General features: G+C 39.1%; 1 protein-coding gene across 2 annotated transcripts; it reads left to right on the forward strand.

The window, feature by feature from the left end:
• The first annotated feature begins 2,125 nt into the window (after nt 1-2,125).
• On the forward strand, nt 2,126-16,995 carry aox6 (aldehyde oxidase 6). Of its 2 annotated transcripts, none has more exons than XM_014972036.2 (35): nt 2,126-2,209; nt 2,984-3,041; nt 3,137-3,233; nt 5,027-5,135; nt 6,374-6,500; nt 6,643-6,704; nt 6,820-6,900; nt 7,057-7,137; nt 7,212-7,356; nt 7,950-8,042; nt 8,775-8,926; nt 9,113-9,206; nt 9,288-9,397; nt 9,942-10,126; nt 10,212-10,374; nt 10,449-10,526; nt 10,602-10,771; nt 10,855-10,981; nt 11,306-11,428; nt 11,506-11,602; nt 11,678-11,802; nt 11,877-12,010; nt 12,123-12,210; nt 13,101-13,187; nt 13,276-13,467; nt 13,540-13,767; nt 13,854-13,949; nt 14,873-15,001; nt 15,078-15,152; nt 15,635-15,687; nt 15,766-15,880; nt 15,970-16,035; nt 16,116-16,304; nt 16,375-16,542; nt 16,627-16,995. In XM_014972036.2, the coding sequence occupies exons 1-35, from the start codon at nt 2,156-2,158 to the stop codon at nt 16,675-16,677; spliced, it is 4,002 nt and encodes a 1,333-aa protein (XP_014827522.2). In that variant the 5' UTR covers nt 2,126-2,155; the 3' UTR covers nt 16,678-16,995. The 2 variants fall into 2 exon arrangements, with proteins under 2 accessions (XP_014827522.2, XP_014827523.2); XM_014972037.2 differs by having other exon boundaries at nt 6,823-6,900.
• Nucleotides 16,996-17,636: the final 641 nt, after the last annotated feature.

A 17,636-nucleotide genomic window follows, 5' to 3' on the forward strand; every position in this document is an offset into this window, starting at 1 on the left:
GATGATGGGAGATAACGCTGTGGAGGAAAGGCAGCTAGCTTCAAAAAGTGAAGACAAAAAATCAATATCAACTTATTCTCTAGTATAGTTACATCTATCATGATTACAAATGTTTCTTTACAATAAATTGTCCCAGAAAATATTACGATAAGTGATAATATTATTTGAGATTGTTTTCAAAGATCAAAAAAGTTTTAATTTAAAATATCCAACAACAACAAAACAGCAAACAAAACTACAATATTTAAAATGGATTAGAGAGTCTCTGTAGTCAAGATTATATTTAAAAATAAAATAATAGTAGTTTGGCAGGCAGTGAAGATGTTTCTCAAAATGGCGGCTTTTCAACAATATTCAAATCTATGATGATTGTTGTTCAAATGGAAATTATCGTGCTAGTTTTAATTTATTATGCGATTTATTGATTTATTGCTTATTGTGACATGCTTGGATATGGTGAGGGTTATCTATGGAAGACCTTCCTCACTTTATGTTGTTTTACAGTGGAAACCGTCTGCTGGACTCTGAAGGAACTACATCATGTTGGACTAGCTCCCCCTGCTGGACACTGACTGAACTACATCACCATTTTGGACTGGTTCTATTATTTACGAAGTAAATATTTAGCTTTGACCCGTGACATTAACTAATAAATATATAATACGATGGTTAAAATACGACATTGAAAAATTAACCCCTTTTTTTATTTGGTAAATAACTCAATTTGTTGCTTTTAATTTTAAACTGTGACATGCTGTAACTTTACAAACTGCACCCCATAATTAATATTTCCCAAATATTAAAGCATCCAGTTTTCAATCACTCCTATTTTTACTTAAGCTGTTTACTTTTACTTTTAGTTATTTGTTGCTGTCTGCCTGGTTTCCTCTAACATCTGTTACTTTGTATTTTTCAATAAATCTCATGCATGATTTTTAAATTAGTTCTATGTAATATCCTCTCCTGAGAAACTGAATATTAATGCTTACCAGCTGTAAAGCATGATCCGCAAGATAAACTGAATTAAAGTCTTCTTAATATATGGAATGAAAAATTATAATAAAAAACGTTTTAATGATTTTGTAATAAATTAAAATGGGCATGTTTGTTTTCTAGGTTTAAAACATTGTCAGCTTTCCCTTTAGCGCCCTCTTGTGTTCGTTTTTCAGTTTTATTTTCTCCACATCTGTCCTGTCCATCTTGTTGACACAACTACTTCACATTTAGAGCAGGTAAAGATTAATATGAAAAGATTACCGCCACGATCTACGATCTAATAATCCTCATTTATCGCTCTCAGGTGAATCTCTGTTCTTTATCTGAGCAACTAAACTGTGAATAATTAACTCTGAAACAAAGCAGCAGTGTTAATGATTACGGATCACTTTACAGCAGATATGAAGAAACTATGTTTATGAACTATTTTAGAAACGGAGCTCCTATTGGTTGATTTTTGATCTGCTGACTGTAGTTTAACTAGATTTACAACAAAATATGTGAAATGTGACTTTAATTATGGCTTTTTGCTGGAGTCCTGTTAACTCTTAACAGGAAAATCTTCAAGATGTCAGTTAATTGTTTATGTTTAATGAATGTAATAAACTGAAGTGTTTTTATTGCTAACGTAGGCCATGTTTGATTAGGTTGCAGGGTTTTAGGTGGGAGTTTCTACTCCCACCATATGCGTCATATTAACACTGATAAAATTAGAGTTAAGCAGCAGGGCGAGAAAGGAAGTGAGCTATGAAAATAAAATACACCCTATCATGAATTTGAAAGAAAAACAAGTAAAATGGCTTGGAAATCAACTATTACTGCGAAAGAATTTTCTCACAATTCATAAAATAGAGACAAAAATCCGATTCTCACTTATTTTTAGTTCATTTTGTAATTTCAATCTGCTACAAAATATCAATTTGATGAAAATAAAACGTCATCTTAAGTATTTCAGAACCACAAACTGGACCAAACCTCAGGAGTCAACAAGTAACAATAAAAAGAACTATCTCCAGAAAGTCTGACTCTGAATAATGTATAAATCTGGAAATATATAAATTTTTCTTTGACCTGAGACTTTTATTTTGAAAGTTGCACCACCGGAAGTGCCGCAGAGTTAAAGTTGCACTTGTGCAGCAGCTGTGCATGCAGTTGCAGGATGTCTGGACAACAAGAAGGAGACACTCTGTGCGTGTTTATCAATGGGAGAAAGGTAAACTGATCCTTTTTCACATGAATTATGCCGTTTTTTGGCTCAACCTGCAGACATTTTAACTGTTCTCATCTCGGTTTCCTCACTCAGACCGAGCTTTCAGACTTTTGTTTACTTTTTATAACCAAGAAAACATGTTGCGTTTGGTTTAGAGGAGAAGGCAGCATCGATCCGAGCAATAAAGTGTGTTTATATAAGTATATATTTATATAAAACTTCACATTTCGGTCAAATTTAAAGAAGGGAAGTTGAGGTGTCCTGCTGACATTTGTCACGGTTCAGATTCTGGTACAGAATGACGTCACTCGGCTAATCAAATAAACGCTCTTTTGATTTAAAGTTAATACGTTATTAGGGTTAATAACCAACGAAAAGGACTAAATATAAAGTTACATTTTTATTTTTATTCATCAGAATCACACCAAAACTGTTACATATATAAGAAAAAAAATTATATGACAGGATTTTAGACTTTTTCAGCGCTAATACACAGTTACATAACGTTTGTTTTCTTGAAAGTTGTAGTTTTTAATGGTGTAAAACTTTTTTAATGGTGTAAAACTGTGAGATGTTGTAGTTTTCTGTTTTTTTATTGTGCAAACTGTAGAAATAATTAGTAAAAACTCTGGAATATCTTGGAATTTTTGCATCTATTTTTAACACCAGAGAATTTTCAGCTGTAGATATAGCAGCAGAAGGTTTTTGAGGCTGTGGGTTTCATCTGGTTTGCAGACACCTGAATAAATAAACGCTGCATTCTCTGTGGTTTAACAGGTGACTGAGAGCCATGTGGATCCTGAGACGATGCTGCTGCCCTTCCTCAGGGAGAAGCGTATCCTTCAGAGCAGCTCCCACTCCATCTTCACGTTCTTGTTATAGTTTTTCTTTATGAATGGAGGTTTGTTTTGTTCTTGACTCTTATCTCAGTGAGGTTAACTGGAACCAAGTCTGGCTGCGGCGGCGGAGGATGCGGGGCGTGTACTGTGATGGTGTCACGCTACCAACCCGCTACCAAGACCATCGTGTATCCTTTATTCTCCTGGTTCTTCTTCTGTGGTATTAGAACTAGAGATCTTCTTCTGATGTTCTGCTAAATGTTTCAGATCATCAAACAAATATTAAGATAAAAGAAAACAGGTTTCTGAATGATAATTTTACTGTGAAAATATGTAATAATTGTGATCAAAAGCTACACATTTTAGCCTAGCATATGCTAAAGCTAATGAATAATAAGTTTTGAAGAGATTCTCTAGTGGTTTCTGGACTGTGAAGATGCTAAGCTAACATCCTTACTTGCTGCAAAGTAATAGCAAAGTTATTGTTTAGTAAAGAGATCGATGTCTCATAGAAACTAAAGCAATTTAGAACTAACCATAAAACATATAATTAGATATAAAATACACAGTTATAATAATTCTAAAAACTTCAAAACAAACAAATGTCCCTCAGGGTTCCAACATAGTTTTGAAAAGTTTTTAATCTGATTCCATCATTTTCAGGTCTGCATAAACCAGACTTTAAAATATAAAAATCTGAATTTCTAAAAAAAAAAAAAAGCTAATTGATTTATGTCCCATTCATTAATGTTGGTGTGGTTTTTCAAAATTTAAAAAGGACTTTGTCTTTTTTTGCATCTAGATCACTTTACTTCTGGGTGTAAACTGGACCCAACGTTCAATTCAGATAGTTAACAAAGCGTTGAATTTCATACTTTTTAAAAATATAATTTAAGGTCATGTGTAATTAATCTTATTGGTTGTATTTCTGCAATTTTATGTTAAATAAGCTGATTTTAATGTCTATGACTCTTCTACAAAAATAATAGTTTTCTTAGTTTCATTGAAAGCATCTTTTTATGCCTCAGAAATTGTTTGAACTGATTATGAAAAAAAAAACCTGTTAGCTAAATGTGTACTGGTTAATATCAACCAACAATTAACCAGTACACAAATCAATAAAAATGGTAGCAATACCTTTGAGGTTGTTGGTATTTACTTACATGTACCAACAGCTTTTGCTGTTTTATCTTTGGATAATGGCAGATATCTGAATTGTTAGATATAAAGAAGAGAACCGCACTAATTGGTTGGCTCCAGTGGTCTGATTAGACTCCGCCCATTTTTGGCATGACGTCTGCTGATTCTCCAAATTCAAATTTAATGTGCTGCAGTGATTATAAGGTGTAAATTTGACTATTGTTGTTGGGAACGAGGGAAAATTTAATATTAAACAAAGTGGCATGAAACACAGCAGAGAAGAAATGTAAATAATTTCCAGGCAGAGAATAAGAAGTCAACACTTCTGCTGCTGAACCTCCTTACAGAAAAAAATATTCATTCTGGGTGTGTAATCCAATTCACAGAAATAAAAACAAATCTGCACAAGGCACATCCGGAGCAGGTCAAAGTTCAGATTCTGTCAGCATGAGTCGGCAAAATCTAACTGTCTGATTTTTATTGGCTGTTGACTGAAAGTTCAACAGAAGAGGCAGATAAACGATGATATAATAATCAGAGGAAAGTGTTTTGGATTGCTTGATTTGCAGATTTGCTTGAGATGAAGTGGACGTCTGTGATAAAGTCTCATCTGAGTTCACAGAATTTATCAAGAGTTCTCAGATCATGTTTGCTGCTCAGAATGATGTTGCAAAACAGAACTGCATGCTACATGTTGCAGAGAGACAAAGGCCAAGGTCGCTTCAAGTTAAACCGGTACATCTTTGGGTTCATGATGACAGAAGCAGTCGGTCTAATAAAGTCAGAACTTTTGCAGTACTTCCAGTAAAACAGCAGCAGTTTCCCTTTACCGCACAATCAGCCATTACTCAGCCAATGCCTGCCTCCTGCCGGTCTGTCAGCTCTATGGAGCCGCCATCACCACAGTGGAGGGTATCGGCAGCTCCAAGACCAGGATCCACCCCGTGCAGGTCTGTCCCCATTTTATTTGGCTGTTTTGCTTAAAATATTTGGATATATTTGCAATTTTATGTCAGATTTTACCAAACCTAAGCACCAAAAACTTGGAACTGTGTTTTCTACACGTTGTTTTCTTAATGTAAGTTTTTAATTAAGTTCTAAAGTCAAATTTAACTCAATTATATTTGAGATAATTTAAAAAGAGAAGCACAATAGATTAAATACACAAAGAATTCAAGAAAAATACTGCACATTTTAGGATTTACCAGTGCAAATTACAGAACAGAAATGCATCACACTCGCTGGTGTTTACTATAAGTAATGTTATCTCATGACATCAAAAAGTTGCCTCTGTCCTATTTCCCCATACATGAACCTTTGTCCCACAGCTATTTTATGGTATCAACAAGAGAATGGCTTGATGGTGTAAAACTGGATGACTGTGTAAAAACATCTGCTCTGTGTTAGGATCTCTTTATATAGTAGCTGTTTGTTGCTATTTCAATTGAAATTTCTTTCTTCTTTTGAAACACAAAATACATGCGGAGCTAAAGGTTACTGAGATATTTAGCCATAAGCAGAACCAGCTGACAGAAGTGCCAAGGGTTTGTTGAGATGCCATAATGCCAGGAGATGTTGCAGTCAGGAGTGGCAACAGTTCAAGAAGTCCTTAGTTGAGATCCAACAGTTGGGAGTACTGAGGCTTTGGCAGTCTGGAGACCAACAAGAGATCAATCTGTGAGAAGTTACTAGAGCTTTGGGTAGCTCAGAGTACAAAGGGATCTAGCAGTAGGAATTACCAGAGTTTAGGCAATGTACAGTTCCAAGAGATTCAGGAATACTAGAGATTCACCAGTGTCAGAGGAACAGCACCGTCCAGTAAGGAGTACTGGAATTCAAGCATTCCAGACTTCTGGTAGATCAGGAATACCAAGGGAGCATAAAGGACTGAGGAGGTGCTGAGTTGTCTGATTTATTGTAGTTGGATGTCCTGGGCATTCATTAACTATAGTTTAACTGACTGTCTGTAGAATTAGACAGTCAGTTAAACAAGAGGTTCAGGCATTGTAGGGTACCAGTACATCCGGTTGTTAAAGTATTGCAGGAGTCTAGCTGGTATAAAGTACTGGACGATCCAGCAGCCTGGAGTATTGAGATCTGCCGGTCAATAGTACCACAGATTGTAAGAGACAATGATTCTGGAAGTTATGCCAAAGAGTCCTTCATCCAGTTGCCGTTATTCCCTCAGGAGCGAATAGCGAAGGCTCACGGCTCCCAGTGTGGATTCTGCACTCCGGGGATGGTGATGTCCATGTACGCCTTGCTGAGGAACAAGCCAAAGCCAACCATGGACGACATCACGCAGGCTCTGGGTGGTTCGTTTGCTTTATTAAACTCTAAGTACTCACTGGCCCAGAATAAATTCTTGTTACACCTGAGACCAAATGTAGAATTCAGTAACTTTCTCATAAAGTCTTTCTTTTACACAACCAGATTGTGGTTTTTGGTGATTTTCAGGAAATCTGTGTCGCTGTACTGGATATCGACCCATTGTGGACGGCTGCAGGACTTTCTGCCAGGTTCGAGTTTCGTCATTCAGGAATTATTCACTTATACTGTCTCTTCGTTTACTGCCTCTGCTTTGTCTTTCACGTGATGGTCAATCATAAACAGTACCAGTCTAATCTGTACCAGCAGGAAGGGAACTGCTGCCAAGCCAATGGAGGAGCTGACTGTTGCCTGAATGGAGAAGGAAATACCAATGAAACAGAGCATGTGAGCTTGTCTTACAGTCTTTTCTTGTCCCTTTTTCCAGCATTGTACCCCTGTTCCACCAGCTTTTCTCTTCCTTTCTCCACTTTTACACCAATTAGCTTGTGTTGTTTCATCATCCAGCCTCTAAAAATCCATTTTTTACAACCCAATCTTCAGGAAAAGCCACGACTATTTGACCAAGAGAAGTTTCTTCCCCTGGACCCGACCCAGGAGCTGATCTTTCCTCCAGAACTGATTGTAGGTCATCAATGTGCAGCTCTCTACCCTTAATGTGTAAATATGCATTAATCTCTTTGTATGATGATCCACAGTTGATGGCTGAGGCGGCGAACCCCCAAATATTGACCTTTCATGGAGAGAGGATGACCTGGGTGTCCCCCACCTCTCTGGAGGAGCTGGTCCAGTTCAGGGCAAAGAACTCAAAGGCTCCACTGGTCATGGGCAACACCAACATAGGTCCGCAAGGGTCACTAACGCAATACCAATCATCCAGAGTCCTGAGTCCTCTCTAATCTCTCCCAGAGTCCAACAGGCTTGTGTTTTCATGATGCCATGCACCCTGACAAGCTTCCCAGAGCCCACAGCATCACACACCTACCACCATGCTTAACAATGGGCATGTTAGGGTTTGAATGTAGGCTGGGAAAGTGCTGAGTTTGATTTGATCATTTCCCAAATCTGGATAATTATTTTATAATGATTTGAGTTTCCAGATTTTAGTTCTTTATGTCTTATTTTGTTACCTGAAAGACAAAAAATATGATTAAATAACGTTTTCTGCATTAATTTATAAACAAAACATAAGTGCTTGTTCCAGTTATTGGAAATTCAGTTTTTTGAGTTGCTAAAAAGATCTAAAAAGAGCTATTTTGGATCTAAAAAGATCCAAAATAGCTCTTTGGCCTCTAGATCCTTGTTTGTTGTTTTTGTTGTTTTTGTCATCTAATGCAAACAGTTCCAGTTAAAATCCCAGTAGAGTTTATGTTTGTGATGGTTGGACTGAACCGGCTTTTAGACTAAACATGGTGGTTTCTTTCTTTTTATTGAAGGTCCAGACATTAAATTCAAAGGCATCCTGCATCCACTGATCATCTCTCCCATGAGAGTCAAAGAGCTGTTTGAAGTCTCAGAGGGAGCAGACGGTGAGTTCCTCTTTGCTTCTTCCTGTTTGTTTAAAAACCTCATACAAATTGGAAAATCTTACTTATTCACTGTGAGATATAAAATGTAACACTTTTTATTACATTCTGGTGAATTTTTGAAAGCTACACTCTGCCAAACAAGTGCAGCTCAAACTATGAGAATATTCTGAGAAAGTTCAATATTTTAAAATTAAATTAATGTATTATTTAAACATAGGGCATAATATTTTAAGTCTTTATGGTTTAACGAGAATGAAAATCTAAAAGTTTGTCTCAGACTATAACAACAGATCAATAAAAAATAATATTTTAAACAGAATTTTCATATTTCTATGCACTCACACATTGGTCTGAGCTCCTTTTGCATGAATTACTGTGTCAGTGCAGCGTAGCATGGAGGAGATCAGCTTGTAGTTCTACTGAGGTTCAGGAAGTCCACTTTGCTTTAAAACCTGCCTTCATCTCATCTTCATCATTGGTTCTGTTGTCTCTCATCCTTATGAAGATCCCACAAATTCACAGGATCTATTCTACCACACTTTTTCTTTCCACTCAACTTTCTATATATTTAAGTTTTTCACAAAATTTGTATTTTCTGAGACACTGAAGTTTGAGTTTTCATTCTCTGGGATCCATAGTCATCAAAACTTTAGTTAATAAGGGCTTAAAATGAATTATTTTGCGTAGTATTTTCAGATTTGCTCTGAATTTGTCTTTACGTGTTTGTTGCAGGTGTTTGGGTCGGAGCCGGCTCCAGTCTGTCTGAGCTCCAGTCTCTGTTGGAGAAAATGGTTCCTCAGCTCCCAGAGGAGAAGACGGAGCTGTTCAGAGCTCTGATCCAGCAACTGAGGAACCTGGGCAGCCTGCAGATCCGCAATGTTGCCGTAGGGACAATTCAAAACCAATAAGTTTTCTTGCTCAACTTCATTCCAGAAATTCAGTCCAGAACAGTCAGCTGGATAAAACTTACAGTTGTTTTGCTCAAAAAGTAATAAAGAACCAACAGGCAGGTTGTAAATGCTCTTAAATTAATGTATAAATGTTTCTGGGTAATTGTTTTTCATTTCTAGTCTCTCGGAGGAAACATCGTGAGCGCGTATCCCAACTCAGACCTGAACCCTGTTCTGGCTGCTGGGAACTGCAAAGTTAAAGTCATCTCCACCGGTGAGCTGCCTCCTCTTCCATCACTTTTACTCAACAAAGAAGTGAGATCCTTTCTAAGCTAGTTTTGGTTGAATCCTGCAGGAGGAAGTCGAGAGGTTCCTCTGAATCAGGACTTCTTCGTTGGATTCGGGAAAACCATCCTGAAGCCGGAGGATGTCGTCGTCTCAGTTTTTATTCCATTTACAAGAAAGGTGCAGAACTCTTCTTTAATCGATCGCATTTGGACGTTTCATTGAGCTAGACACTGGCTTGAGTTCTGATTGGTTCTGAATTGATGAGATTATTTAATCCACTAATTAATCAGGCTTATAAATGACTCTTTGGATTTTAAAGCGACAGTACAGAGAAGTCTCCATGTCTGCAGGAAATTACAGCTGTTGTGAATAGCTAATGTACTTGAGATCCCATGCCAAAAATGCTAATAACTGCCTTTTTAAATAGTTTTAACACCAAGTAATACGGTGGCCCAGAAAGCCACAACACACCTTAGAAAAAAAGTTATGCTAAAACAATTGTTATGCTAGCAAGTTGAGCTTAACTTCCATTGTAGCATAACTTCTGTTTTAGCATAACTTGCATTGTGAACTTTGTTGTTGCAATGTGGCTTTTGCATTAATAATTTGAAGCTACACTCCACAGAAAAATCTGCAAATACTGAACTATGAAGAGTCATGTGTCTACTGTGGGCTGTAAAAAGGAGTGATCATAACTGTAATACCTTTATCTGACCTGCAGGGGGAGTATGTGCGAGCTCTCCGTCAGGCACCAAGGAAGGAGGTCTCCTTCGCTACGGTAACGACTGGAATGAGAGTGCTTTTCTCCGAGGGATCCAGAGTGGTTCAGGAAGTCAGCCTGTACTTCGGAGGAATGGGTCCAACCACCGTTAATGCCACTAAGACCTGCAAGGCCATCACTGGAAGGTCGGATGTTGGTATTATTGTGTTCTTTCATGTTGTTTTAAACCCCTATCTGTGTTTTATCCTTTCCTGTTTGGTTTTCCATCAGGCTGTGGGATGAGGAGACGCTGAATCAGGCGTACGACGCCCTCTTGGAGGAGCTGGATCTCCCTCCATCCGCTCCTGGTGGGAAGGTTGAATTTCGCCGATCGCTGACGCTCAGCCTCCTCTTTAAATTCAACCTGGAGGTCCTGCAGAAGCTCAAAGAAGCGGTGAATACATTTCCTTTTAAAGCTTTTCTACCAGGACAGCATCCAGCTGCTTTACCTTCCTCATTTCTTGGCAGAACGTGATCAAAGACGAGCTTCCGGAAAAGCTGCAGCCTCTGCCGAAAGAAATCCAACCCAGTCTGCAGGATTTCCAGGTCAGCACTCGTCCCTCAGTCATTCACATCACAAACACCTGGCACCACCTTCATAACGCTTCTCCTCTTCTTCAGCACGTGCCAAAGGACCAGGACAGTCAGGACCCAGTGGGGCGTCCCATGATGCACCGCTCTGCCATCAGCCAGGCCACAGGCGAGGCGGTGTACTGCGATGACATTCCCAAGACGGACGGGGAGCTCTTCATGGTTCTGGTCACCAGCTCTCGGGCACACGCTAAGATCACGTGAGGAGAGGATCCAGGAAACCTTCAGCTGGTTGGAGTTTTCACGTTCCTATTTTTATAATTTGATGCTTTTGGTCCGACAGCTCACTGGACGTGAGCGAAGCCCTGAAGCTTCCAGGAGTTGTTGACGTGATCACAGCCAATGACGTTCCAGGGAAGAAAGCCCGCCCCATGTTTGGCTATGAACAGGAGCTGCTGGCGGAGAACCAGGTGAGGAGAAACGCTGGGTTACATCCAACAACCATCCAACAATCCATCCATCCTGGTATGGAAGTTTGAGTTTTGGAAAATATTAACTTTTTAGGTTCTGCCTTTGGATTAAATATGTTTGGTTTGACTTTTTGTCTATAAAGTTTCTCATAAATTAAAGAAGTCGTGTGTAATAAATATTGCCATCTAGTGGTCAAGAAGGAATAGCGACAATTTTCTTTTTTTCCTTTTCTGTTTTTTCCAAGCTCAAAATATCCAACGTATAATAAAGACAAGGACTTTTAAACCAGGTGTAAAAGGCTGAGTCTCTCCTGTTTTGCTCAGGTGTTCTGCGTCGGTCAGACGGTTTGCGCTGTTCTGGCCGATACGAAGACGCATGCTAAGCGAGGAGCAGCCGCCGTGAAGATCACCTACGAAGACTTGCCAGACCCCATATTCACCATCGAGGTGAGTCTGTATTTTCACCTCAGCTTCCTTTGATGTGTTCACTCATAGCTCATCACAGCGTCGCTCGTTTCTCTCAGGACGCCATCGAAAAGTCGTCTTACTATGAGCCACGGCGAATGTTTGCTAGAGGAGACGTGACTGAAGCTTTTAAGACTTGTGATCGAGTTTATGAAGGTAAATATCTTCAGATGAACATCAGTAAACATGGTTGAGCTTATCTAATTGTTTTTGTTGTGTTTTTCTTCTCAGGACAGATTCGATTGGGAGGCCAGGAGCATTTCTACATGGAGCCTCAGAGCATGCTGGTTGTTCCCGTTGGCGAGGAGAAGGAGTTCAAGGTCTACATCTCCACCCAGTGGCCCACTCTTATTCAGGTACACAGTGGAGGAGTTAAAAGCTGTCCTAAAACTGAAACATAAACTTAGAAGAGATCATTTTGTGGTTTCAGGAAGCAGTTGCAGAAACGCTGGACATTCAGTCCAACAGAGTCACCTGTCACGTGAAAAGACTGGGCGGAGCTTTTGGAGGGAAGGTGATTGTGACCTCCGTCTTGGCCTCCATCACCTCTGTGGCTGCGTGGAAGTGAGTCTCATGAAAAGAGAAATTTAGAAATTATTCTTATTATTTAAGATCTCAAATTTAACAATCAGAAAATTCCTCAACATGATGTTTACATTTGTTTGTTTGTTCCTAGAACCAACCGAGCTGTTCGCTGTGTCCTGGAGAGAGGCGAGGACATGCTGATCACCGGGGGGCGTCATCCTGTCCTGGGAAAATACAAAGTAAGAAAAAACTCAAAAACAGACTCAAAGTGCCTGAGATAAAAACAACTTGGTTGGACTTTCTGCTCACAAAATCCAACAGGATTAAAGAAGCACCGTGGATCAGTTATTGCCATCTAGTGGCTGAAGCAGGAATCATGTTTTTTTTCCCTAAATGTATTTTGGAAATAAAATTAGCCAGCTGTTTTGTTTAAATACATTTTATAGATATCTTGTTCCCTGAAATAACAAATAAGACAGAACACTCAACAAAAGTACAACTATTTAGTAAGTATTTATTTAAAGAGTGTAATTATCTCAAGGCATCTAGTGTGTGAAATAATCACATTATAAAAATAAGGGATGTTTGGACTTTCCTGAAAGATTAAAGGAACCCCATAAGTCACATATTGCCATCTACTGGCTAAGTTGGGTAGAGCAGTTTACGTTTTTTTCATATTTCGAATTAAACGTTAGTCATTTTAGGAATTAGTCATTTGCCGTAGTACCCACTAACTAGAAAAAAAATGGATCCTGTTCTGGAAACAACGATGAAACATAAAAAACTCATTTAGTTACGTCCTGTTGTGAGACATTATATTCCAGGACAAAAGACGCAACATAAATCTCAAATATATTTATCTGAATCCATCTTAGCTGCGTTATCTAAATGAGAGTTGGTCTGAGTTATGAGTTGCCATTTCTGTCCAGAAATTCCCCAAAATTTAAAGGAGCAGCTGGAACATTGACTGCCATCTACTGGCCAGAACAGGGATTGCAGTGGGAAAGTGGAAAAGATGGGAACTGCAGTCTTTTTTTGTTTGTTCAAGTTTATATAAATTGAAAAATTGTCTCGTTTTTATTACCAAAGATTTCAATTTATTCTGAGTTTATTATGAAACTTGCTTCAGGTGGGTTTTATGAACGATGGAAGGATCATGGCTGTGGATTACTACTATTACGCCAACGCCGGCTGCTTTGTGGATGAGTCTGTGCTGGTAGGTCATTGAGTTTATGTTCTTAGAGAAAATATTCACTGACCTTCAAGAATATAAAACAGAATCACTGATTTGGACCGTCTTGTAGATCTCTGAGAAGATTCTGCTTCATCTGGACAACGTTTACAACATTCCCAACATGAGAGGCCACTCGGCTGCCTGCAGGACCAATCTGCCCTCCAATACGGCGTTCAGAGGCTTCGGCGTCCCCCAGGGCCTGCTGGTGGTGGAGAACATGGTCAATGACGTTGCCATGGCGCTGGGACGCCCCGCAGACCAGGTCAGAGGTCATCTTGGTGCCCAAATGGTCATCAGGAAGTACTTTGCTTTCTGATTGTGAAATGCTCTGCAGGTCAGAGAGGTCAACATGTACAAAGGCCCGTCAGCCACTCACTACAAGTTCGAGTTCAGCCCGGAGAACCTGCATCGCTGCTGGGAGCTTTGCAAGCTGAAGAGCGACTACAGCGCCCGGCGCCAGGCCGTGGACCAGTTCAACCAGCAGAACCGCTGGAGGAAGAAGGGCATTGCCCTCATTCCCATCAAGTACGGCATCGCCTTCGCAGAGAGCTTCTTAAACCAGGTCCGTGAGGTTCTGTTCACATCGCTTCCATCTGGATCCACGTCAGCTGCCAGAACATTTTCAGGGTTTCTGTTGGTGTTTGTCAGGCCGGAGCGCTGGTCCACATTTATAAAGACGGTTCTGTTCTGGTGACTCATGGCGGGACGGAGATGGGTCAGGGGATCCACACCAAGATGCAGCAGGTACTGAACTCAACCAGATGTGGCTGGTTTTTAGGACAAATATATTTATACACATTTCTGATTGTTATTTTTAGTGGAAAAATGTTTCTAAGCAGAAAAAAAACAAAACTTCACCAATCACAGAGAAGACAATGAATAATAATAAAAAGAGCAAAATATTAGTTTATTTTAAATAATATTATATGGATGATTAAATAAATGAAAAACTAAAGAAATCTAAAATAAAAAACGTAATGAGGGATTGAAAAACCTTAATAATTACAATATATAATAAATTCAATAGAAGTACAGCCATTTTTGTAAAGTTAAAAAGAAACATAATTTCTTGGTAGAAGTATAAATAGCTAAAAATTAATTTATTAATGTGGTTATAGAATAATTAAAATGTGCTAATATAATTAAATAAAATAAGAAGTTATTTTATGTAATGAAAATAAAATAGGAATACAAGAAAGTAGCAATAAAAAACTCAATATAAATTAATATTCATAACACAAGAATGCCAAAATAAATCTTATATAAGTGTAACATACATTATATTATTAAATGTAATTTAGTGTTAGGAAAACATTTTAACAATTATTAAATCAATGTAATAAATAATTTTCTTGAAAATAACTTTTCACAGTAAAAAAATAAAAATGCAAATATTTTTTTCTAAGTAACAAAATAATTAGTGTAAAAAACTCTAATAAAGAATTCTAAAATGAAATGATACTTTATTGTTATTATATTATTACAGAGCTATTGACATTTAACATATATCAAAAATAAATTACTCTGAATGTGAACATTTCAGTGAGTGCAAATAGTTTTTCTGAACCTGAACCATGTGGATCATTTTAACTGGATCTGCTTTATTTATTTCTGAACAAACCAAATAACTTGATGATAAAATAACCTGGGATCCTGTTTGCTGTCAGGTTGCAAGTCGGGAGCTTCACATCCCGACGTCAAAGATCTTCCTCAGTGAAACCAGCACCGGCACCGTTCCAAACACCTGTCCCTCCGCCGCTTCCTTCGGCACCGACGCCAACGGCATGGCGGTCAAGGTGAGCCTTGTTCCTGCTGTCTGTGCTGTATGTCTGGGCTTTCTTTGCTCATTTCTGTTGTTTTTACTGTTTTCAGGAAGCCTGTGAGATTCTGTACCGCAGACTGGAGCCGATCAGGCTGAAGGACCCTAAAGGATCATGGGAGAGTTGGGTATGAAGTGTTGGAAACATGAAGTTGAGCCTTGAATGGTTTCAATCAGTGGTGGACACACTTCCATGAATCTAATAGTGGAGCTAATTTTTAGCTTACAGCTTCTGACAACTTTCAAAAATGTTTAGCGCACTTAGCTTCCTCTAAATTATTTCTCTCCATATAATTTGTAAAACGTTAAAGTTTGAAGCTGTTAAGAAGTCTTCAAGTAGTGAGTCTTAAAGTAGGAGAAATCAACGACAATAAAACTAATATTTATGATCTGTGCTTTAGCGTTTGGAGAACTAATACCTGTGATTGACACTTTAGCATTAGCAAGGCTAATATTTACACTTAGCACTAGCAGAACTAGTGCTTTAGCGTTATGATTAATGCATTAGCATTAATTAGCATTAGCAGAACTAGCTTTTCCGTTAGCAGTGCTCACCATTGGTTTTAATGTTTTAATGGGTCTGTAACATGATTCTTTGCTCTGATGGCAGATCAAGGAGGCTCATCTGCAGAAGATCAGTTTATCAGCCACGGGGTTCTTCAGGTACGTCTAAACTCTACTGCTTCAGGTCTTTCCTGACCAAAGCAGCAGGTGAGAACTTTCTCCTATGTTCCTCCACAGAGGGGAAGACCTCTACTATGACTGGGAAAAGATGGAGGGCCATCCGTACTCCTACTTTACCTTTGGGGTGTGCTGCTCTGAGGTGGAGCTGGACTGCCTCACAGGAGACTACCGGGTGTGGATCTGCCTGTTGTCTGAACCGTTGGAACGACCCTCGGGTTTGTTGGAAACAGAGTAACGTCGGTGTCTTCCTGCTTCTTGCAGACACTGAGAACGGACATTGTGATGGACATCGGCAGAAGCATAAACCCGTCTGTGGACATCGGCCAGGTAGGACCCGGTTAAAGGACCTCACAGCAAAAACGTAGATATTTGGACTTCCTTACCTCTGTGTTTGTCGTCTTCGTCAGATTGAAGGAGCGTTCACGCAGGGTCTGGGTCTCTACACTCTGGAGGAGCTGAAGTACTCCCCAACCGGGATCCTGTACTCCCGAGGTCCGTCCCAGTACAAGATCCCCGCGGTGTGCGATGTGCCTCTTAAGTTCAACGTCTACCTCCTGCCGGACTCCTACAACCCCCACGCCATCTACTCCTCAAAGGTCAGCACCGAGTGGTGAAGGTTTCTCGACCTATATTGGACCTCTCTCATGGTTGTTTCTGGCGCCATAGGGAATCGGAGAACCCACCCTCTTCCTGGGCAGCTCCGTCTTCTTCGCCATCAAAGACGCGGTGACGGCGGCTCGCTCCGACTCTGGGCTGTCTGGCCCATTTTTCCTGGACACGCCTGCGACTCCGGAGAGGGCCTGTCTGGCTTGTGCCTCACCGTTTATTAAGAAGGTAGAGTTGAGGACGGTTTACTTAGACTCCTGAAAGTGAAACGTTCATCTTGATATTACGACTTTAATCTGTTTTCATTCACAGGTTCCAACCAGTAAGCCGGGATCCTTCAAACCCTGGGCCTTAGACATCTAAAATCCATCCAATCCACGACCTAATCAACTGTGAATTAACCTTAACCAACAAATGTACTTATTTTCCTGTAAATGGTTTCCACTACAAGAGAAATTAATCCATTTGCGACCATGAAAATGTGTCACTGATTATGTGATTTTGCTCCTAGAGCAGAATAATGAAACGAACCGATTTTGGATACTGATTATTTTAACTCCACTTTTGCAAGAATCAATCATGCAACTAGAGGATCATTTTAAAAACTTGTAACCACATGTAAATGTGTAGGTAACTTTTTAAAAACCCTGTAATCAACAATAAATTGTGTATAAATTCAAAGATTTGAGCGAACTTGTTTTTTTTTTGTTTCTGATATTAGCACTGATGCAGAAAGATATATATTTTTTGTCCTGTTAAGTAAGGTTTTTATTCAAAACGTTCCATGTTTTCAGAGTTTTCATGCCCTGGGTAAGTGCCCATCTAAAACCTTGCCGCTTATGTAGAGCCCCATTGTTCTGTGGGGCTCTACACAAGCCCCACAGAAATAAAGAAAATCAACTGATTTTCTTTATTTATTACAGTTTGAGTTTGATTTTAATTTTACGTATCCATCAATAGCATATGACCCTGTGAAATGTCCAGAGATTTTTTATTTAAACTGCTTTCATGCTAATAGCTTTAGCTACACATGAGCACTTTTTTTGCTGTTTTTTTTAACACCGTTTTTCCCACAGCTCTACTAATGACTACAGATCACTACAGATCATCTGTGTAAAATACACAGGTTAAAACTTAAAGTTCATCTTCACCTTTGTCGGATGCTTTGATGATCTGAAATACTTAAATATATATGACCAAAAAAAAGGAAAAATAGAAGAAATCTATAAGGAGGTAAATAATATACCAAAACCGGACATATAATCTAGTAGACACAATGAATTGAAAATAAAACGTAAACTTTGAGCTTTGGGTGGGTTGGA

Source organism: Poecilia mexicana, unplaced genomic scaffold (assembly GCF_051168715.1).
Source record: "Poecilia mexicana isolate PSO_F unplaced genomic scaffold, ASM5116871v1 scaffold_2, whole genome shotgun sequence".
NCBI lineage: Eukaryota > Metazoa > Chordata > Actinopteri > Cyprinodontiformes > Poeciliidae > Poecilia > Poecilia mexicana.

Coding starts and splice junctions, on each gene's coding strand:
- aox6 (XM_014972036.2), top strand. CDS start 2,156: ATGTCTGGACAACAAGAAGGAGACACTCTGTGCGTGTTTATCAATGGG. Junction 15,153..15,634: donor AAGGATCATGGGAGAGTTGG/GTATGAAGTGTT, acceptor CTCTGATGGCAG/ATCAAGGAGGCTCATCTGCA. Junction 16,543..16,626: donor CCTCACCGTTTATTAAGAAG/GTAGAGTTGAGG, acceptor TTTCATTCACAG/GTTCCAACCAGTAAGCCGGG.